This window comes from Neoarius graeffei, chromosome 16 (assembly GCF_027579695.1).
Source record: "Neoarius graeffei isolate fNeoGra1 chromosome 16, fNeoGra1.pri, whole genome shotgun sequence".
Classification (NCBI taxonomy): Eukaryota; Metazoa; Chordata; class Actinopteri; order Siluriformes; family Ariidae; genus Neoarius; species Neoarius graeffei.
In genome coordinates, this window is record NC_083584.1 from 48,514,076 (window position 1) to 48,537,682 (window position 23,607).

General features: G+C 41.3%; 1 protein-coding gene across 2 annotated transcripts in view; it reads right to left on the minus strand.

Annotated features, from left to right (window-relative positions):
• ubfd1 (ubiquitin family domain containing 1) overlaps positions 1-23,607 on the minus strand; it is a 30,670-nt gene that overhangs the window by 5,037 nt on the left and 2,026 nt on the right. For both annotated transcript variants that reach the window (XM_060943109.1, XM_060943110.1), the window contains exons 3-6: positions 16,648-16,856; positions 15,024-15,089; positions 13,955-14,060; positions 13,787-13,869 (exon numbers count right to left, since the gene is read on the minus strand). In XM_060943109.1, coding sequence (XP_060799092.1) covers positions 13,787-13,869; positions 13,955-14,060; positions 15,024-15,089; positions 16,648-16,856 — 464 coding nt within the window. The remainder of the gene's footprint in view (positions 1-13,786; positions 13,870-13,954; positions 14,061-15,023; positions 15,090-16,647; positions 16,857-23,607) is intronic.

Genomic DNA, 23,607 nt, shown 5'->3' on the forward strand with positions numbered 1-23,607 from the left:
GAGCTTTCTGCTCTGAACAACCAGCGGATTTACCGGGAGAGCAGCTTATTTATTTTTATGGAGACATGGCTAACACACCTTGTACCGGATGCTAACGTGGACCTGCGGGGATTCACTGCTGTGAGAGCCGACAGAGACACTAACACATGCGGGAAAAGCAAAGGTGGGGGACTCATCGTTTATGTTAACAACCGCTGGTGTAACCCGGGACACATCTCTGTAAAGACAGTTTTATGTTGCCCGGACTTGGAGCTGCTGGCTGTTAGCCTGCGGCCATATTATCTCCCGAGGGAGTTGTCATGTGATCACCATCTGTGTTTACATCCCTCCGAAGGCAGATGCAGCTGCTGCATGTGAGAGGATTCACTCTGTCACAGCAAGGCTGCAGACAGCACCCTGAGGCATTTATCATCATTTCTGGGGACTTTAATCATGCTACTTTGGACTCTACTTTGGCTGCTTTTCACCAGGCTGTGGATTGTCCAACAAGGAACAAAAGGACAATTGACTTGCTGTATGCTAATGTGAGGGATGCATACAGAGTCACACCCCTCCCCCCACTAGGGAAGTCTGACCACAACCTGGTTCTTCTACAGCCAAAAGTACACCCCCCTGGTTCAAAGGCAGCCTGCAACAACTAGCTCCATCAGGAGGTGGTCCCCTGAAATGGAAGATGCCCTCAAAGACTGCTATGACATCACGGACTGGGATGTGCTGCTTAGCCCACACTGTGAGGACATAGAGGGGCTGACACACTGTCTGACAGATTACCTCAACTTCTGTGCAGACATGGTCTCCCCCGCTAAGACTGTACGGTGTTACCCTAATAACAAGCCATGGGTAACACAGGAAGTCAAAGCTGTCCTCAACAGGAAGAAGGCCACCTTCAGGAGCAGGGATAGGGAGGCGATGAAAGCAGCACAGCAGGAGGTGAAACGCTGCATGAGGGAAACTAAGGACAGCTACAGGAGAAAGGTGGAGGTGGAGCAGAAGCTGAAGGAGAACAGCATGAGTGAGGTCTGGGAAGGTGTGAAAACCATCACAGGCCACAATACAAAACGACCAGAGTCGTTGAGGGGACAGTGAAGAGGGCGAACGAGTTGAATGACTTCTCCAATTGGTTCAACCAGCCCACGTCCCCCCCACCCTCTCCCTCACTGCAGCCATCTCTCCTTCTTCCCTCAACACACCTCCCCACAGTCATCACAGCAGCCCCCTCCTCAACACAGACTCCTCTATGTATTACTGCAGACCAGGTCAGAGGTCAACTGAGGAAACTTCACCCCAGGAAAGCAGCAGGCCCGGACAAGGTGTGTCCACGACTACTGAAGACCTGTGCTGCTGAACTGGGTGAACTACTCCAATGCATCTTCAACCTCAGCCTGCAGCTAGGGAGACTGCCAACCCTCTAGAAGACATCATGTATCGTTCCAGTTCGCAAAAAGAATCGGCCCAGCGAGCTGAACGACTTTCGACTGGTGGCACTCACTTCACATCTGATGAAGACGTTGGAGCGGCTCTTCCTCAGCTTCCTCAGACCCCAGGTACAACATGCCCAGGACTGTCTGCAGTTTGCGTACCGGGCAGGTGTCGGTGTGGAAGACGCCGTCCTCTACCTGCTACACCGAGCCCACTCGCATCTGGATAAGGGAAATGGCACAGTGAGGATCCTCTTCTTGGACTTCTCGAGTGCCTTCAACACCATCCAGCCCCTACTGCTTCAGGACAAACTGAACAGGATGCGAGTGGACCCCTGCCTGGTCACCTGGATCTCCAACTACCTCACTGACAGGCCACAGTAAGTCAGGCTGAAGGACATCACGTCTGACACTGTAATTAGCAGCACCGGAGCACCCCAGGGCACGGTGCTGGCCCCTCTTCTCTTCACCCTGTACACCACGGACTTTTGCTACAATTCGGAGCGGTGTCACATTCAGAAGTTTGCCGATGAGACAGCCATCGTTGGGTGTCTTAATAAACACACAAAAAAGTTCAATTGTTTTGTTTTTATTGATATTCTTCAGATGTTGGACATACATACATACATATTATATATATACACATACACACATATATATATATATATATATATATATATATATATATATATATATATATACACACACACACACACACATATATATACAATGACTTGTTTATGTACACAATTCACAGCTATGCAACAGCTGTACAGATGTATTTGGTGATACAGTAAGTGAGCTAAATTTTAACAGTGCAAACAATGTCACAAAAAGAAAAGATTCATGCCGTTGTCATGCCGACCGAGGCTGTTGTGTTTCCCGCTTGTGGTCTTGTCACTCCCGGAAGGGGCAGTGCTGAAGTAAGTAACTCGAATACGTAGCTCAATAGGGTTTACATGCACCAAGTAGCTCGGCAGAAATTGCATAATCTAGGTCGTGTAGCTCGATTCCGAGAAATCAAGTTCGGTTCAATTTCAGCCAAATTAAGGTGTATACATGGCATTTTGAACTTCGATTTCAGTCGAGCAACGCCAGAAATTCGATTCTCTCTATGTGCATGTAAACGCACTGACTGACTGATACCACAGTTCCGTTCAAATGTGGTATCTGTCTCGCACGATCTGATTAAACGTGAAAAGCCAAGTACAAGTGCACACAGGATGCAATGCCCGTCATAGACATTTGTGACCCAAGTGCTCAAATATCGATGTTTTATTAGCATGGTAAACAAAAACCTTGTTAAGTAGCCCAAATATCAACCTCATTAAAAGCAGTAAAGAATTGGAATTACATAAAAGTTTTATTTCTGCCACTTAACTGTTAATTAGCAGTACAGGTGCATCTAAAAAATTAGAATATTGTGAAATAGTTCAATATTTTCTATCAGATATTTAAGAAAGTGAAACTAATATTCTAGACTCATGACATGTAAACTAAAATGTTTCAATAATTTTTCTATTTTGTGATAATTATGACCTACAGTGCAAAAAAAAAATCCCTCAAAATATCAGAATATTTCGTTTCGAGTTTGAGTAAATTGCTATTCAAACAGAATAAATACTGTGCATCTCTCAGTCTAGTTCAGTATGATCATGGGGAAGACTGCTGACTTGACAGTTGTCCAGAAGACAGTCAGTCAGTGCGTTTACATGCACATCCAAATCGAGCTACTATCGGTAATCGAGCTAAGGGTCCCAGCAAGGGTGCCAGAGAAATCCAATCCTACATCCACACAAGGAAATCGAGCTATTGTGTGAGGTACATTGTACACCCGAGTCACAGGTGGCGCTACACGCCCCATCGTGTTGGTACACGTCCGGTTGTCGTCATGAAGAAGAGCTATTCACGAGTATAAACAAAGTTATCAGTTCCGTGTTCACAAAAAGAACGACGACGAGGACAGCAACATTGAGAGATGTTGTTCCTCCTGACCTCTTCTGCTGCTCGCTACTACTACTGTTGTCATGCCGACCGAGGCTGTTGTGTTTCCCGCTTGTGGTCTCGTCACTCCCGGAAGGGGCAGTGCTGAAGTAAGTAGCTCGACTATGTAGCTCGATAGGGTTTACATGCACTAAGTAGCTCGGCTACAAATCGCATAATCTAGGTCGCGTAGCTCGATTACGAGAAATCCAGTTCGGTTCGATTTCAGCCGAGCTAAGGTGTTTCCATGGCATTTAGAACTTCGATTTCAGTCGAGCTACGGCAGAAATTCGATTTTCTCTATGTGCATGTAAACGCACTGACTGACACCCTACACAAGGAGGGGAAGCCACAGAAGGTCACTGCTGAAAAGGCTGGCTGGAAAAGGTGCACAAGCAACAGGGGTGACCACAGCCTTGAGAGGATCATCAAAAAAAGTCGATTCAAGAACTTGAGAGCTTCAAAAGGAGTGGACGGAGGCTGGTGTCAGTGCATCAAGAGCCACCACACACAGACTTTTTCAGGAAAGGGGCTACAACTGTTGCATTCCTAATATCAAGCCACTCCTGAACCAGAGACAACGTCAGAAGTGTCTTATCTGGGCTAAGGAGAGAAAGAAATGGACTGTTGCTCAGTGGTCCAAAGTCCTCTTTTCAGATGAAAGCAAATTTTGCATTTCATTTGGAAATCAAGGTCCGAGAGTCTGAAGGAAGAGTGGAGAGGCACAGAATCCAAGATGTTTGAAGTTCAGTGTGAAGTTTCCACAGTCTGTGATGATTTGGGGTGCCATGTCATCTGCTGGCGTTGGTTCACTGCGCACTGCGTTTTATCGAGTCCAAAGTCTATGCAGCATCTTCCAGAAGATTTTAGAGCACTTCATGTTTCATTTGCTGACAAGCTTTATGGAGATACCAATTTCCTTTTCCAGCAGGATGTAGCACCTGCCCAGTCCCAAAACTACGACCAAATGGTTTACTGACCATGATATTACTGTGCTCGATTGGCCAGCCAACTTGCCTGACCTGAACCCCAGAGAGAATCTATGAGGTATTGTCAAGAGGGAGATGAGAAACACCTGACCCAAAAATACAGACGAGCTGAAGGTCGCTATTAAAGCAACCTGGGCTTCAGTAACACCTCAACAGTGCCACAGACTGATCGCCTCCATGCCACGCCACATTGATGCAGTAATTTGTGGTAAAGGAGCCCCAACCAAGTACTGAGTGTATAAATGAGCATACTTTTCAGAAGTTGGACATTTCTTTATTGTAAATCCTTTTTTGATTGATCTCAGGAAATTTTCTAATAATTTGAGATACCGGGTTTCTGATTTTCATTAGCTATAAGCTGTAATCACCAAAATTAAAACATTTCACTTAACGTGTAATGAATATAGAATATATGAAAATTTAACTTTTTGAATTAAATTATGAAAAAATTAACTTTTTCACAATATTCTAATTGTTTGAGATATGCCTGTATAAGCATAATTAGTATTCAGCTACATCAGGCTAAGCAAACATAAGTGCGATAGAAGAACTTTATTCATCACATGTACACTTGTGAAATTCCTCTCTACATTTAACCCATCTGAAGCAGAGAGCACACACACACACACACGAGCAAGGAGCATCCACACATACCCAGAGCAGTGGGCAGCTATGCTACAGCACCCAGGGAGCAGGTGCCTTGCTCAAGGGCACATCAGCCCAAGGCTGCCCCGTGTTAGCCTAGCCTGCATGTCTTTGGACTGTGGGGGAAACCGGAGCACCTGGAGGAAACCCATGCAGACATGGGGAGAACATGCAAACTCCACACAGAAAGGCCCCAGTCAGCTGCTGGACTCAAACCCAGAACCTTCTTGCTGTGAGGAGACAGTGTTAACCACTACACCACTGTGTCGCCCAATACTATACTGCGTTCGCATAAAACATGACAGTCCTGCCACAGTAATTCTCAGAGCTCTGTCAGGTCGAAACTTTCAGGAAATGTTCACATGTATGCCATATGCTAGCTTGAGAGAGTAAACAAACTGAACGGGAGTCAGAGAGCAAGAGTCCAATATGATAACAGAGGAGGAAAATGGATTCAGGGGTGATAGTTTATCTTTCTGAACAGGTCAGCCATTTATCTGTTCTCCTATTTGGTCGCTAGTGAATAAGCTGTCCTTGTTGTAGAGTTTTTGTTTTGTTATGCAGTTGTAAAATTGTTTAGCAGCAGAACTCATGGCAGCCAGCTCTTGACTAACAGGAGGTGTTAGTGTGTATCGCTATACAGTATTTTTGGATTTCAAGAATGAGTCATCCAGGGCATTTGTTTTCCCTGGATGTATATTTAATACTCTGCAGTGTAGCTATGGCGCGCTCTCATATATATATTTAAAAAAAAAAAAAACAACAACACACCCTTGCAAAACTATTCCTCCCCCTTGGTGTTTGTCCTGTTTTGTCACATTACAAGCCAGAATTAAAATGGATCTTTGGAGGATTAGCACCATTTGATTTACACAACATGCCTACAACTTTAAAGGTGAAAATGGTTGCTTTATTGTGACACAAACAATAATTAAGATGAAAAACAGAAATCTGGAGTGTACATAAGTATTCACCCCCTTTCGTATGAAACCCCTAAATAAGAGCTGGTCCAAACAATTCACTTCATCAGTCACATAATTAGTTGATTAAGATCCACCTGTGTGCAAATCAAAGTGTCACATGATCTGTCACATGACATCTGTATAAATCGACCTGTTCTGGAAGGACCCTGACTCTGCAACACTACTAAGCAAGCAACATGAAAACCAAAGAACCTACAAAACACAGGGTATCTGCATATTTTTCAAGTACAAATTTAAAAGACTTAAGACCTTTTCAAGACCTCTAAATGGAAAAATTAAGACTGTACCATGGCAAAGAAAATGATAAATACGACAACTTAAAACTGTTTTCTGCAATAGTTTTTTTTTTTTACTAACTTTAAGAATAATGCACACAATTGGTGAACAACAGGGTGCATCAATGGCAACTGTTAGACATGCAAACAGCTGAAGCAAAGTCGTGTGTTCTGGGCCTGCAGAACTACTGTAGCAGCAAGGAGAAGACTGGGGTTTACTGGAGAAAACACCATGAATCATTTCAAAAACGAAAACAATAAACGGCAAGTAGAACCAGCTGAACAACCTTAGCCGGCATTATTTCAATCCCCAAAGATTATCTTTGATGATGTGATTTTGTGTCCGACAGCAAAATCAGTCTGATGCCATGTACACACGTAGCCGGGTATTTTTAAAACCGAACATTTCCCCCCCCCCCCCGTTTATAAAAATGTTTTATCCACACCACCTCGTCTTCGAAAAAAATCCCTTCCACACATAACCGAACATCTGCGTTTTCAATCACATTCATAAGCATTCCAAACTTGTAGATGGATATTTCCCCAAATCCTACCCCCTAATCACATCGCCTGTGCTCTTGGAGCAGTAGTTGGGCTTCTAAAATTAAACATGTAAATAGCACCTGCACAATAATTAACGCTTTCAAGGCACTACTCCGATCCATTACTCTTTAGCTAGCCGCACACTACGCCGATTTTCAGCGTACCGAGCCAACTGAAGTCGCGAGTCAGGCGTAAAGACTAGTTTTCGATGGTACCGACTCATCTCACAGCCGATTCGAAAAACTAATCGGGAGCCAGACTGATCGGCGAGAGTCGCTAGCAATAGCCAATCATATCTTTCGCATATAACACGTGACATCATTAAACAATTTCTAGCGCGAGAAATACGTGTTGGTAGCACCTAATGCAGGTATATACTGTAATTCCATAGACTGAAGCTTTATCCATAGACACAGTGGGCTGGAAAGCCACTCTGCTCAAGTTGTGTGGCTGAATTCCAAATCGCTTTAACTCCCCTATATAAGTGCACTTTTTAAGGTTGGGAATAATAGCTCATGCAGCCTAGATAGTGTGCTACATATTCTGTGTTGTGTCATTTGTAATTCAGCCTGTAGCATCTTCAAGTGTTGGATTTAACAGTAACTATATCCAATAGCCAATCACAAAGCTATTAAGTTGTCACGTGTTGCTTCAATCGCGACTGCACTCGTCAACAGTCGGGGGATATGTGCGTGCCCTGTCGGGAGCCGGCTCTGAAATGGGTCGGTTCGGTACCGCGTGGATCGCCGTAGTGTGCGGCTAGCTTAAGTCCATGTTTAATCTGGCTTCTGCAGTAAACAAAGGTCGCACGTTTGACGTCAGGGCAGATTTGTTGTCATTTTTTTGGCGCAGATTGTGACGTTCTAAAACGCAAAACTCCGGTTATCTCTGTCTACACGAAAAGGCATACACGGAGTTTTCAAAAATCTTCACTTTGCCCGGAGTTTTTTTAAATATTCGTTTTGATGTGTTTTCATGTGGATGACAGGCCAAAACGTAGAAAAAATATCTTCGATTTAGCAGATACCCGGCTACGTGTGGACGGGGTCTGAGTGTCGTACAGTACACAGCTGGCTGAGGAAGTTCTCGAGTATCTTCTGCATTATAGCAGGTAACAGCATAAACCTGTTTATGCAGTCATACAATCATCAGAGCGTTACATTAAACACAGAAAAACAAGTCACCTTCCATAACCATTATTATCAATATTAATCAATGTGTTGTAATAACTGTAAACTAATTATCATCAGTGCAATTGTTAGATCAATGTTCATTATTCAAAAATAATCATTAATTATCTATAACCATGAATAATTGTTTGTATTACTACTACTACTAATAATAATAACTCATCTCATCATCTCTAGCCGCTTTATCCTTCTACAGGGTCGCAGGCAAGCTGGAGCCTATCCCAGCTGACTATGGGCGAGAGGCAGGGTACACCCTGGACAAGTCGCCAGGTCATCACAGGGCTGACACATAGACACAGACAACCATTCACACTCACATTCACACCTACGGTCAATTTAGAGTCACCAGTTAACCTAACCTGCATGTCTTTGGACTGTGGGGGAAACCGGAGCACCCAGAGGAAACCCACGCGGACACGGGGAGAACATGCAAACTCCACACAGAGAGGCCCTCGCCGGCCCCGGGGCTCGAACCCAGGACCTTCTTGCTGTGAGGCGACAGCGCTAACCACTACACCACCATGCCGCCCTAATAATAACTACTTTTTAATAATTTAAATAAATGACCTCAATAACATTTTAATAATCACTACTTATTAGCTATATTAATTAATAATTGAATAGCAATTATTATAATTCAGTATTATTAATTACTACTTAATAAGCAGTGATTATCAAAATGTAATTTAATAATAAGTAGTAATTATTATCAACTACTAAATTATACTAATAAATAATAAGTAGTGATTATTAAAATATAAAATTGAGTTATAAGATTAGTTAAAATTATTATTAAAAAAGTAGTAATTATTATTATTATTATTATTAGTAGTAGTAGTAGTGATACAATTATTCATGGATTATAGATAATTTGTTTTTAATAGTGAACATTGATAACAATTGAACTGATAATAACAACATTAACAAGTATTACTAGTATTATTGTTTATTATTAGAAGTAGTACAGTTATTTTATATCAACATTCACTATTTAAAAAATGATCTGTAATCCATGAGTATTTGTTTGTATTCTACCAATTACTACTTAATAATTATTTGTAATAATTTTTAATAATTTTTATAACATTAATAAGTACTAGGGATTATTAAATCACTAATTCATAAGTAGTAATTATTAATAATCAATAATAATTACTATTACTACTAATTATTATTAATGGTTAATATTATTCTTATTATATTAAAAACACTGTTGTAGACAATAAGTAATAAAACTAAAAAACTTTTTGTACAAATTATTTATATTTTCACTATATTTAGAATTACTGTATTTTCTGGAGTTCTTTTTGAGTTTTGAAATAAAGGTTGTTTATATATTTATATTAAACTTGGTATAATAAACAATGTTAATTATGTAAAAAAAATGATGCTAATCATTATTATTATTTCATACAAGTCCCATTTTCCACCTGACTCGTGTGCATGCGCGAACCCCCCTGCGTTTCACTCCGGAGTGCTTGACCTCTAACACGCGCGCGCGCGCCTCGTGTCTGTGAAAAACCAGTTTCCCAGTCCGCCGTGTCCCCAGCGCTGCGTTATCGTCTTTAAACACATTTGTGCGATCCAGCGCTTTTTATCGCAAACGATTCTTCTCCTTATTTTGGAGGTATTTGTCATCCCCCAACCACTTGTCGTTAAACAGACATCTTCCCATAATTATCAACGCTTTCTAGCGCCCACGTAAGCTACCTGCGTATCTCTCACTCTTCACAACCACCACACCACACTTCCTCCAGTAGCCTAACGTTAGTTCTTGATCTACGGAATGCACAGAACCAATGCTGCCCCCAAAAGGTACGCTGGTCACTTTTAAAATTACGGTTAAAAAAATACCCAAACCGGATGGAGACATTTCACTCGTTCGGTCCAATATTAAATTTAATACCGCCCTTTCGAAAATTCCAGTCATTCCAAACAATTTAAGACGTTTTTAGGCCTTGAAAACCAAAAGTTGTATTTAAAGACTTTTTAAGGACCCGCGGGAACCCTGAAACAGGTCAGAGACAAAAGTTGTGAAAAAGTATAGGTCAGGGTTGGGTTATTTAAAAAAAAAAAAAAAAAAAACCACCACCTTTGGATATCCCAGGGAGCACCATTAAATCCATTATAGCAAAATGGAAATAATATGGCACCACTACAAACCTGACAAGAGAAGGCCGCCCACCAAAACTCACAGACCGGGCAAGGAGGGCATTAATCAGAGATGCAACAAAGACACCAAAGATAACACTGAAGGAGCTGCAAAGATCCACAGCAGAGATGGAAGTATCTGTCCATAGGACCACTTTAATTCGTACACTCCGCAGAGTGGGGTGTTATGGAAGAGTGGCCAGAAAAAAGCCATTGCTTAAGAAAACAGGTTTGGAGTTTGCCCAACAGCATGTGGCCGACTCTCTAAACACATGGAAAATGATTCTCTGATCAAATGAGACTAAAACTGATCTTTTTTGGCCATCATGGGAAATGCCATGTGTGGCGCAAACCCATCACCCTGAGAACACCATTCCTACAGTGAAACATGGTGGTGGCAGCATCATGCTGTGGGGATATTTTTCATCTGCAGGGACAGGAAAGCTGGTCAGGACTGAAGGAAAGATGGATGGCATTAAATGCAGGGCAATTCTGGAGGAAAACCTGTTTGAGTCGGCCAGAGGTTTGAGACTGGGACGAAGGTTCATGTTCCAGCAGGACAATGACCCTACACATACTGCTAAAGCTACACTGGAGTGGTTTAAATGTTTCCCTTTAAATGTCTTGGAATGGCCTAATCAAAGCCCAGACCTCAATCCAATTGAGAATCTGTGGCATAACTTGATTGCTGTACACCAACACAACCCATCTGCAATAAATAGATTCTGATTCTGCAGGGTTAAACACTTCAACTTGCTGATGAGAGAGGTCAAAGGAGAACAGGCAGACTGGTTTGAGCTGACAGGAAGACTATGGTAACTCAAATGACCATTCTTTACAACCTTGCTGAGCAGAAAAGCATCACAGAACACACCTGTTAAACCTTAATGTGTATGGGGTACAACAGCAGAAGACCACTCCTGGAACCAACCCACTACCCCCCCGTCTTGCTCGTAGAACAGCCTCAACTCTTAATGCCTTGGATTTCCCTGAGATTCTGGTCCATGCTCACATGCTCAACTGCATATTTATGCTGAGAATCTCCCATTCCACCACATCCGTCGCCACAGGCTTGCTGATCAGGGATAAAATTAAAGCTGCTTTGTGACAATGTCTGTTGTTAAAAGCGCTATACAAAAAATAAACTTGAAACACCCCAAAGGGGGCGGCATGGCAGTGTAGTGGTTAGCACTGTCGCCTCACAGCAAGAAGGTCCAGGGTTCGAGCCCAGCGGCCGGTGAGGGCCTTTCTGTGTGGAGATTGCATGTTCTCCCTGTGTCTGCATGGGTTTCCTCAGAGTGCTCCGGTTTCCCCCACAGTCCAAAGGCATGCAGGTTAGGTTAACTGGTGACTCTAAATTGACCGTAGGTGTGAATGTGAATGGTTGTCTGTATCTATGTGTCAGCCCTGCGATAACCTGGCGACTTGTCCAGGGTGTATCCCGCCTCTCGCCCATAGTCAGCTGGGATAGGCTCCAGCTTGCCTGCGACCCTGTAGGACAGGATAAGCGGCTACAGAAAATGGATGGATGGACATCCCAAAGGTGCTCTACTAGATTCAGATCTGCTGACTGGGAAGGCCACTGAAGAACAATGAACCCTTTCTCGTATTCATAAAACCAGCTTGAGATGCATTTTGCTTCGTGACATGGTGCTGGAAGCAGGCATTTGAAGATGGGCAAATTGTGGACATGAACTGACACACATGGTCAACAACAATACTCAAATAGGTTGTGGCATTCAAACAATGGTTAAGTGATATTATAGGGCTCAGTGTGTGCCAAGAAAACATTCCCTCACACCATCTCCACCAGCCTGGAATGTTAAAAAGGCAGGTTAGTTCCATGGAGTCATGCTACTGGTAGGGCTGTGCGATATATCAAATATACTCGATACATCTCCGAAAATTCTGAGAGAGATACATAAAATTATTATATCGTAACTATCGAGTATTTTATGGTCATCTGCCGACTTGCGTTTGTTTCGTGTTTGTTTAAAACATTTTCCGGTGGTTTTCTCCCTGTCCCTCAGGCAGTAACATGAGAGGCTGCCTAAGGGTTAAAAAAAAAAAAAAAAAAGTCACACACTCGCCAACCAATCCCGGGCGACATCTAGGTGCTGAAAGGAACTTGCGGGAAGATTTTCTAGTTTCGGTTTTCAGCGCTGACTCAGTTTGTGCAATCACTGGTGTTGCATAGGCTACCGTGTAAGCTCTGTCAATTTCAGCGACAAATTAAAAATGGAAACGGACGAATTGGTTCCTAAAAGAACTACTAAGGGGTCAGTCATCTGGCATTTCTTTTTTATATCGCGAGGAGGACATGGATTATCGATTTGAGCTCTGAGCAGCTCTGTACTGTGTTGCCCCTTTGTTGCAATTTTCAAGATTGTTTTTGCAGTTTGTGCCACATCTTTGTTGAATAAAAATAGCCTTATTTCAACTCAATTGTGATTAATCACTAACATGAAAATTTAAAATGTGTTGTTGAAAACCACCTGTAAAGTTAACCAAGAATGTTATTTAATCTGCAGGGATTGTAGTGAAAACAGTAAAGAGTAAAAGTTAGATTTCATGGGGTCCTTTAGAGGAGATTTAAATGTATCAATATATATATCATATATCGTGAAATGGAGAAAATGTATCGGGATGTTCATTTTTTTCCCCCCATATCGCACAGCCCTAGCTGCTGGCACCAAATTCAGACCCTATTATCTGTGTGCCTCAGCAGAAATCATGTTTCATCAGATCAGGCTGTTTTTCCAGTCTTCAACTGCCCAGCTTTGGTGAGCCAGTGCCTACTGCAGCCTCAGCTTTCTGCTCTTGGCTGACCGGAGCAGAGCCTGATGTGGTCTTCTGCTGATTTATTCCATCCACTTCAAGCTTTGATGCATTCTGTGCTCAGAGATGCTTTTCTGGGTCACTACAGTTGTAAAGAGTGCTTATTTGAGTTACCGTGGTCTTCCTACGAGCTCAAACCTGTCTGGCCATTATCATCACGGTCAAAGTCATGCGGATTGCATTTTTTCTCTATTCTGGTTTCCGATATGAAAATTCACTGAAGCTTCTGGCCTGTATCTGCATGATTTTGTGCATGGCACTACTGCAATATGATTGGCTAGCTGCATGACTGTACAGATGTAGAGGTCTACAGTATAAGTGTTAAATCATAAACGATGTGATTAAACTGGACTTTTTTTTTTCTGGAATTACAACCAGAACGTTAGCAACGCAGTAGCTCACATGGCTGTACCATGAGAACCCAGACTCATTCATAATTAGCCAAGTTGTTCTTCATGAGAACAATTAAATCTTCCAAACAAAACAATCAATCAAAATCCACAGAAAACTCAATGAGTAGCAATTTTCCTCAAAGTTCATTACCTGGCCTAATTAGCAACTCGTTAATGAGAAGTCACAAAACCAGGGAGTAACTTTTGTGCAGACTGATGAGATCTTCCAAACAAAATCAGAATCAAATTCCATTGAAAACTGAGGGAAGAGTAGCAATTTGTGAATTGTGGACGAACGGATGGACACTGTGTAATGACAAAAGCTCGTCACCTTTCGGCCGGTGAGCTAATAATATTTCATTTAGAATAGTAAACATACCATCATATGGTAGTCCTCATGACCTTCTATTGGCTCAGTCACAACATTTTTGATGGACCCCATCGGGATTTTTTCTGTCCTTTCTGTAAACCAAAAATCACAGAGGTTATCAAATTCAAAAACAAGATACTAATGAACAACAACAATAATAATAAAAGCTGTTGTCACCCTTTGTTCCAATCCACAGCTGATCCTGCTCCAGTTTGAATGTGAGCCGTACTTTTCCACCAGATTTGTTGTACATTCCAGATAAAGGCACTGTTGGTAAACGCTCCTATACATATGAATATAAAAATGAATGAATGAATGAATGAATGGTTTTCTTAACCATCTAAAAAGGTCCTTGCAAAGGCTAAACATTTAAAATTTTATAAACCCCTTTAATATTAGTATAGGGAATCGTATGGGGCCGAGTAAAATTAAGGATTAATTTCACGAGTGATTTTGAAGTTTTGAAAATTTCAAAACTTTGAAGTCACGAGTGAAATTGATCCTTAATTTTACGAGGAACCATACGATTACTTGTTTATAATATATCGGGCCAAATTCATACTTCGGAAGCCATTCAAGTTCACAACATTTGTCATTCACGTTTTCTGAACCAATCAGGGCGCAAGACTCTCTTACACGTTTGAATCAGTTTCTAAAGTTTCTTGTTTTCGCAAATCTCTCGCTTTTCCCTTGAAGACTTTTTGTGATTCTTGAAAAGTAACATCTTTCAGAATTGATGCCGATCCAGTGCTGCCTGCATTACTTTAAGGAGAGAGTCTGGTTCGTAGTTTTCCCCATTTTCTTTCCTCACTTTTGCATAAAACTGCGATAGCACCTTGTCTAACTCGCAGCATTCATATGCCACTAGAGAGTCATTTATTTGTTTTTCTGCGGCCCATTTCTTAAACACGGAAAGCCAAAAATTTACTTTTTTTGGTATTTTCATTTTTGCTTGCAGCTTTCAATTGGTTGATCATTTCTTCGTCAAATATAGCAAAATGTGGCATTGCTGAGTCAGCCATTTTGTTGACAAAATTTGCTAATTTTTGTAACCGTAACCAAGCAACGAACTAGCCAATAGCATTTCAGAAATATGGCCCTGTGTTAAGGAAAAAAGCCCTCCTTGATTGACCCATCAGAACTGAGCAATTTGGCCCTATGTATTATAAGATATATTAACACTTGATAGTAGCATAAATCTGTATAACAGCACTTTATCAATGATTCAACAATCAACATTTATTACCTTAGCTCCTTTTATTGATGGCATAATATCCTCAGGTTTTCCTTTATCCAACACTTTTCTATGTTGCTAGAACAGAAAATTATTTATAAGTGCAGTAATGTTAATAACTTGACCAAAGCTAAATTGTATATAGATATGTACAGCTGCTTTCAGCAGTTTACATACACAAACATGAATATCATGGAAATATTGGGATTTCAGTGGTCGAAAATTGACTGAAAAGTTACATACGCCCACTTAAATTATTAATTCAGTTGTGCTCAAAGTTCCAAAACACATCTTTTAACTTGCCAAGGCCTCTTAATTTCCTGTTAGTGATCAGGATTGACTACAGCTGGTAGTTTCTCTGTGCACAACATAAGTGTTTGATTGACAGAACTCATTGACTTGACCAACACACGGTACAATGGCAAAGTCCAAGGAGCTCAGTGCAGATCTGAGAAACCGGGTCATAGATTTACATACTCAGGAATATCTCTCGTAGCCATTTCTAAACAATCTCAGATTCCAATGTCAGTTCAAACAAATCTATGTAAATTTAAGTTATTGGGAGGTGTAGCCACTTTACCAAGCCACTTTTCTGGAAGAAGATCCAAGATGTCACCCTCAGCTGAGAGGAAACTGGTTCAGATGGTCAGGAACAACCCAGGGACCACCAAGACACAGGCCTGCCATAAATTAGAAGCTGCTAGAACACTGCCTACAACAGTTACATTACTTACCTTTTTTAAGGCACAAATGGGGATTGAACCCATGATCTTTGGTTTACGAGACTGAAGCCACTTGGCCACAGTTAAACAACTTTTACACTGCCATGGATTAAGAGGTTGCCATCCAAGAAAGAAGTTGTTTTTGCTTCAAAATCCACAACTTGGAGTTTGACTAAAGTTTGTATCCGATGATATGGACAAAGAAAAAGCCTTCTGGAAAAAGATTATAATGTTTAAATAAGACTAAGATTGACTTGTTTGGCCACAATGACCAGCATCATGCTCTGGGGCTGTTTTGCTGTCAGTAGAACTGATGCATTACACAAAGTGGATGGAATAATGAAGAAGGACTGCCTCAGAATTCTTCAACATAACCTCAGACCATCAGCTAGACAGTTGAAACATGGACACAATTGGGTGTTCAAGTAGGACGATGACCCCAAAAACACATCAAAGCTGGCTGTGGATAAAGCAGGTTTAAAAAAGTCCTGACTTCAACTGTATCAAAAATATGTGGACTGTGTTTAAAAGTTGGGTTTGTGCCACAGAACACACAAATTTAACTGAACTCTACCAATTCTGCCATGAAGAGCAGTCAAATATCCAACCAGAATTCTGCCAGAGGCTTGCTGATGTATAATTTTGACAGTGTTAATTTCAGAAAACCCAAAATAAAATTAGTGTGCACCAAATTATTTAATTTAAAAAAAGTTATTCTAATCATTCTGCAACAGAAAAAGAACATTTCAAAGAAATCACTAAAAGCCCAATATTGCCATGATATTCATGTCCGTTTACGTAAACTTCTGACCGCAACTGTATATCCCTTTGTTCAGTCAGCAAAAGTACTGCTAAGTGTGATGTGGAAAACAATAAATAGAATTCACTTGCATTTCATAAATAAAGATTCCCACCTTTTGTCTGCACAACGGCTCTTTTTTGTTTTCCTCAGCTTTAACTTCTTGCTGAATTACTTCCTTCGGTGTATTTACAGCCAGGACGTCGTTTATTGTCGACCCAACCACCATTATTTTTGCACCGTTTGTAACTTTAATTTCACGAAGCGTTTTGTCCTCTGGTAGCAGTCCTTTGTACATCACCTTCTGCATAGCGGGTGGAAGACCTACACAAGAGAATTCAGAGTTAATCGGAATTGTTTCGAAAGAACGATGGCAGCCTTTACAGATTCTAACACCACGTATATTTTACAGTATATGGACAAAACTTATTGGACACCTGACCATCACACTCATGCTTTTTGAACATCCCATTCACGATTTAGTCCCCAATTTGTTGTTATAATAACCTGAACTCTTCTGGGAGGGCTTTGAGTTCTTCCACCCCAAACTTGGCCAACTACGTCTTCATGGAGCTTGCTTTGTGCCCAAGGACATAGTCATGCTGGAACAGGTTTGAGTCTCTTAGTTCAAATTAAGGGAAATTGCAAAGCTAGAGCATACAAAGACATCCTATACAACCGTGTGCTCCAATCTTCACGCCAACAGTTGGTAGAACCACCACATATGGGTGTGATGATCAGGTGTCCACATACTTTTGGTCATAGAGTGTATTTAAAATTTAACATGTAAATGTATTATAGCCTCTCTCTGACAATTTGTGCATCTTGCCACCAAAGCAAACTTAACTAAATGTTGGGAAGCAACACAGACTTCTGAAATAATGAGGTAGCTTATGGCAGATTCTACCGTAACTGGATCCATTAACCACTTGCCCACAAAATAAGAAATTTTTCTTGTCCTTTTTTCAGTGAGGTAATATTTTCAAGATTGAAAATATGGTATTTGGTCTTCTAAAACAGCACGTCATTTAAAAATACACTGAGTATATCAATAAAAGATTTTTAAAGAATAAAATTCTATTTCTTTGACATATCTGACAGACATAACTCCCATTTTAAAAATCACTTTCATTATCCCTGTTGCTATCGTCAGTGAATTTCTGTCAGATGACCTGACGATAGACTCAGCCGTTATGGATCTTTGGTAGTTATCGTGTGGAAGCAGGCTTTATAATTTTTGGGTGTCAACAGATAGAGTTGAACTAGATTAACAGCAAAAAAAAAAACTTTCGTTCACAAGAGAAGCCCACAGTTATTTTTAAAAAATGCTATCGTCAGTCTGTCAGTCAAATGCACCTGACGATAGCAAAATTCAAGCCCTCACCATGCACATGTTGACTGACGCAAAGAGGAAATTCTACTGCGCATGGTTTTTGTGACAGCAGACATTTACTTCCGGGCAAGACTTGGAGTTCTGACAGCTAGATTTCATCAAATAAATCAAGGTAAGATTTTCAGTCAGCTATCCTGACGATAGAAATTTTTGACGATAGAAACATTGAGAATATATTTGTGCATTCATATTTAAATTTTTCTGGAGGAAAACTATCGTAAGTTGAGATAAATCAGAGCCACTTGCGACCCTTTCAGCCGACAGGCCATTTCAATGTGTTATTTCCCCGCGAAAGTGACACAGTCGTGTCTATCGTCACTGTTCTAACAATTATTGTTGATATTTCAATTTTGAAAATAAATTTTATCTTTATTTCAATATTTTATTTTGGTTCTAGTGATGAGGTATTTAATATTACTAAATTTGTCAGATTAATAATGTAAGAAACAGTTTTGTTGCTATTGTCATCTAGAGTGTCTGTCAGAATATGATGGCAGACGTTAGTTTGTCTGTCAGAGTTTGATGATAGAAACCGATGTGTTTCTATTGTCATTTAGCATGTCTGTCATGTCAGGCTTTTATTAATTAGTTACCAGGACTACGGTCCTAAAATTTACTGTGAATGTCCAAGACCCCAAATGCTACAAGAAAAACTTAATAGAATGATCAAAATTATCAATTCAGCAATTTAAGGAGATGGGACTTAACTGGCCTCTGTTATGGTAGAATCTGCCTTATGTTACTTTCTATAAAAACAGCCAAAACAGTTACATTATTCTGACGTAAAGCGCAGAGTTATTGCTATTTTAGAACAACCATCATATACAGTCAAAGTAAAAAGTTTGTGAACCCCTTGGAATTTTCTATATTTATGTCTAATTCCCATATAAAACATGGTCATATCTTCATGTAAGTCACAATCAACAAAGACAGTCTCCTATAACTAAAGATACACAGATTTTCAAAGAATGTTTGACCATATTGAATAAATCATTCAAACTATGAAACTGAAGGTTGGAAAAAGTAAGTGAACTCTAAGCTAATGACTTTAAAACGTGCATTGCAGTCAGAATTTAGCACACCTGGGTTCCATTTAATGTACCGAGTTCAGAGGTGCGGCCTAGAATTACTCTGATTGATAAAAACCCCTGAAAAGTTTGAGTTTGAACTTTGGACAAGAAGCATATCCAGATGGGAATCATGCCTCGCACAAAAGAGTTATCTGAAGACCTAAGATCAAGAATTGTTAACTTACACAAGGCTGGAAAGGGTTACAAAGTCATCTGAAAGATTTTAGGTACTCATCAGTCTGCAAGCTGTCTATAAATGGAGATGATTAGGTATTGTGGCTACTCTGCCTAGAAGTGGGAGCCCCACCAAGATGACCCAAAGAGCACAACGCAAAATCATTAATGAGGTAAAGAACCACCTTATGGCCCTTTTCCACTACCCTTTTTCAGCTCGCTTCAGCTCACTTCAGCCCGACACGGCTCACGTTTCGACTACCTCAGAGCAGCACGACTCAGCTTGCTTCAGCCCTGCTCAGCCCCCAAAACTTGCACGGTTTTGGAGTAGGGCTGAAGCGAGCCAAACCGAGCCGAGTGGGGCTAGGGGCGTGAGGAGACACTCCCCTGTGCACTGATTGGTGAGGAGGAGTGTCCTCACACGCCCACACAAGTCCCGCGAGCACGCTGGGATCTGTAAACACCGTAAACCCGGAAGAAGAATTACGAATTATGAGAATTTCTGAAGCCTTATGCGCCTTGCCTCATCTATACGCTCTTGCCAGTATCTGTTGGCGTTGTCAGTGACAACAAGCCACAGCACCAAGACCAGCAACACTAACGACTCCATGTCCTCCATGTTTATTGTTTACTCTCTGGGTCGTGAGACTACTGCTTAAAAGCTCATTGATGTCACTGTTTGCGCCGCCTAACGACATCATGTGACGTCCACCCACTTTCGCTAACTCCACCCAATGTGTCCACCCACTTCCAGCTAGCACGGTTGTAGTCGAAATGCAACTCCAACAGCCCCACTCAGCTCGACTCAGCCCAACTCAGCACGGCACGGCACGGCTCAGCCCAACTCAGCCGTGTTGGTAGTGGAAAAGCGGCATTAGAGTGATGGTGAAAGACTTGAAGAGGTCATTAGAACTGGCTAACATCTCTGTTCATGATTCAACAATACGCAAAATACTGAACAAGAAAAGAATCTATGGCAGGACACCAAGAAGGAAGCCACTGCTGTCAAAAAAAAAAAAAAAAAAAAAAAAATTTGCTACATGCCTGAATTTTGAAAAAGAGCACTTGGACACTCCACAAATGTTTTGTGGAGTGATGAAACCAAAACTGAACTATTTGGGAGGAACAAGCAGAACTCTATTTGGCGTAAAAAGGGCACTGCAGATCAACATCAAAACATCATCCCTACAGTAAAGTATGGTGGAGGGAACATCATGATTTGGGCCTGCTTTGCTGCGTCAGGGCCTGGACAGCCTGCCATCGAGGGGAAAATGAATTCCCAAATTTATCAACAAATTCTCCAGGATAATGTGAGGGTGTCTGTCCATCAACTGAAGCTCAGAAGAGGCTGGGTGATGCAACAGGACAATGACTCCAAACATCGCAGCAAATCCACAGCACAATGGTTTCAGAAGAATAAAATCCGCCTTTTGGAATGGCCTAGTCAGAGCCCAGATCTCAATCCTATTGAGATGCTGTGGAATGACTTGAAGACAGCCATACACAGAAGACAACCCAAGAATATAGAAGAGTTAAGGCAGTTCTGCAGGGAAGAATGGGCTAAAATTCCCCCTGCACCATGTGCAGTTCTGATCTGCAGTTACAGGAAGCGCCTGGTTGAGGTCATTGCTGCCAAAGGAGGGTCAACCAGTTATTAAATCCAAAGGTTCACTTACTTTTTCCACCACTACTGTGAATGTTGAATGCGTTTGTATAATAAAGTCATGAAAAAGTAGAATGTGTGTGTTATTGGCTTAAGCTCATTGTGTAGATCAGTACCTGTGACTTGGATGAAGATCAGATCACTTTTTATTACCAATTCATACAGTAAACCAGATAATTCCAAAAGGGTTCACATATTTTTACTCTGACTGTAACTGTCCAAATACTTGCACATCTCGTTGAAGAAGTATCAAGTAATTAGCACTAAACTTTATAATGTGTGGCCACAGAGAGACTATAAAACACAGAAGTGTATAGGCACAAAATACTTACAGTTGAGGTCAGAAGTTTACATACACTCATCATGGATATGAACGTCATGCCAGTATTGGGTTTTTCTGTGATTTCTTTGAACTGTTCTTTTTCTGTGGCAGAATGATTGTACAACATACGTCTTTAACAGAAAATAGAAAGAATTTGGTGATGCGCGTTTTAATTTATTTTGCGTTTCCTGAAATCAACATAAGGTCAAAAGTATACATACAGCACACCTAATATTTGGTGAAATGTCCCTTAGCGAGTTTCACCTTGACCAGATGCTTTTGGTAGCCATTAACAAGATTCTGGCAGAATTCTGGTTGGAATTCTTAGCAGGGTTCAATTAAATTTGTGTGTTTCGTGGTACGGATTCAACTTTTCAGCACAGTCCACATATTTTTGATCGGGTTGTGGTCAGGACTCGTTTGAAGTTTAACGTTAGCTTGCTTTATCCTCCACAACCAGCTTTGTAGTGAGTTTGGGGTCATTGTCCTGTTGCAACACCCAACTGTCTAGCTGGTGGTTCAAGGTTATGCTGAAGAACTCTGTGGTCATCCTCCTTCCTCATTATTCCATCCACTTTGTTTAGCCATGCTTAACAGCTGACACAGGGTTCCTCTGTACCTCTGGTTACTGTAGCCAAACAACTCAATCTGTGTCTCATCTGACTATAAAATTGTCCTCCAGAAGGCTTTTTCTTTGTCCATGTGGAGAGCTGCAAACTTCTGTAAAGCTTAAAAGGTGTCAGTCTTGGAGTAGGGGCTTCTTTCTTGGACGGCAGCTTCTCAGTCCATCGTGATGTAAAACTTAAGCGACTGGAGTGTACAGTACAGTGTGTATTGACTGTACAGTGTTCCAGTAACTTCCAGTTCATGGCAGGTCTGTGCCTTTGTGGTTCTTGGGTTGCTCCTGACCATCTGAACCACTTTCCTCTCAGCTGAGAATGACAGTTTCGGTCTTCTTCCAGACCTTGGCAAAGTGGCTACACCACTTTGTCCTTGTCAATCAAACTTTGTCAAAATGTTGATATAGAGACGCTACCAGCTGTGGTCAGTCAATCATGATCATGAACGGGAAGTTGAGAGAGTTTGGCCTTGGCGAGTGAAAAGATATTTGGAAACTTTATGTATATTTTTGGACCTGAAAGTATCAGCTACTTTGTTGATTTCAGAAAAATTAAAACTTGTGCAGCAATTTTTTTTCTATTAAATATGTATGTTGTACAATCATTCTGCAACAGAAAAAGAACAGTTCAAAGAAATCACTGAAAACCTTGATATTGCCATGACCATGTGTATGTGAACTGACTGCAACTGTACGAGGGTACAGTGCCTTGAAAAAGTATTCATACCCCTTGAACTTTTTCACATTTTTCCACCTTACAACCACAAACTTAAAAGTTTTTTATTGAGATTTTATGTGATAGACCAACACAGAGTAGCACATAATTGTGAAGTGAAATGAAAATGATAAATGGTCTTCAAAATTTTAAACAAAAATCTGAAAAACGTGGTGTGCATTAGTATTCAGCCCCCCTGCGTCAATACTTTGTAGAGCCACCTTTTGCTGCAATTACAGCTGCAAGTCTTTTGTGGTATGTCTCTACCAGCTTTGCACATCTAGACACTGAAATTTTTGCCCATTCTTCTTTGCAAAATAGCTCAAGCTCAGCCAGATTGGATGGAGAGCGTCTGTGAACAGCAATTTTCAAGTCTTGCCACAGATGCTCAATGGGATTTAGGTCTGGACTTTGACTGGGCCATTCTAACACATGAATATTCTTTGATCTAAACCATTCCATTGTAGCTCTGGCTGTATGTTTAGGGTCATTGTCTTGCTGGAAGGTGAATCTCCTTCCCAGTCTCAAGTCTTTTGCAGCCTCCAACAGGTTTTCTTCCAGGATTGCCCTGTATTTAGCGCCATCCATCTTCCCATCAACTCTGACCAGCTTCCCTGTCCCTGCTGAAGAAAAGCATCCCCAAAGCATGATGCTGCCACCACTGTGAAACATGGTGTGTGCAGGGTGATGAGCAGTGTTAGTTTTCCGCCACACATAGCGCTTTGAATTTAGGCCAAAAAGTTCAACTTTGGTCTCATCTGACCAAAGCACCTTCTTCCACATGTTTGCTGTGTCCCCTACATGGCTTCTGGCAAACTGCAAACGGGACTTCTTATGCCTGAACAATGTCTTTCTTCTTGACACACTTCCAAAAAGGCCAGATTTGTGGAGTGTACGACTTATAGTTGTCCTGTGCACAGATTCTCCCACCTGAGCTGTGGATTTCTGCAGCTCCTCCAGAGTGATCATGGGCCTCTTGGCTGCTTCTCTGACCAGTGCTCTCCTTGCTCGCTCTGTCAGTTTAGGTGGACGGCCATGTCTTGGTAGGTTTGCAGTTGTACCATACTTTTTCCATTTTTGAATGATGGATCGAACAGTGCTTCTTGAGATGTTCAGAGC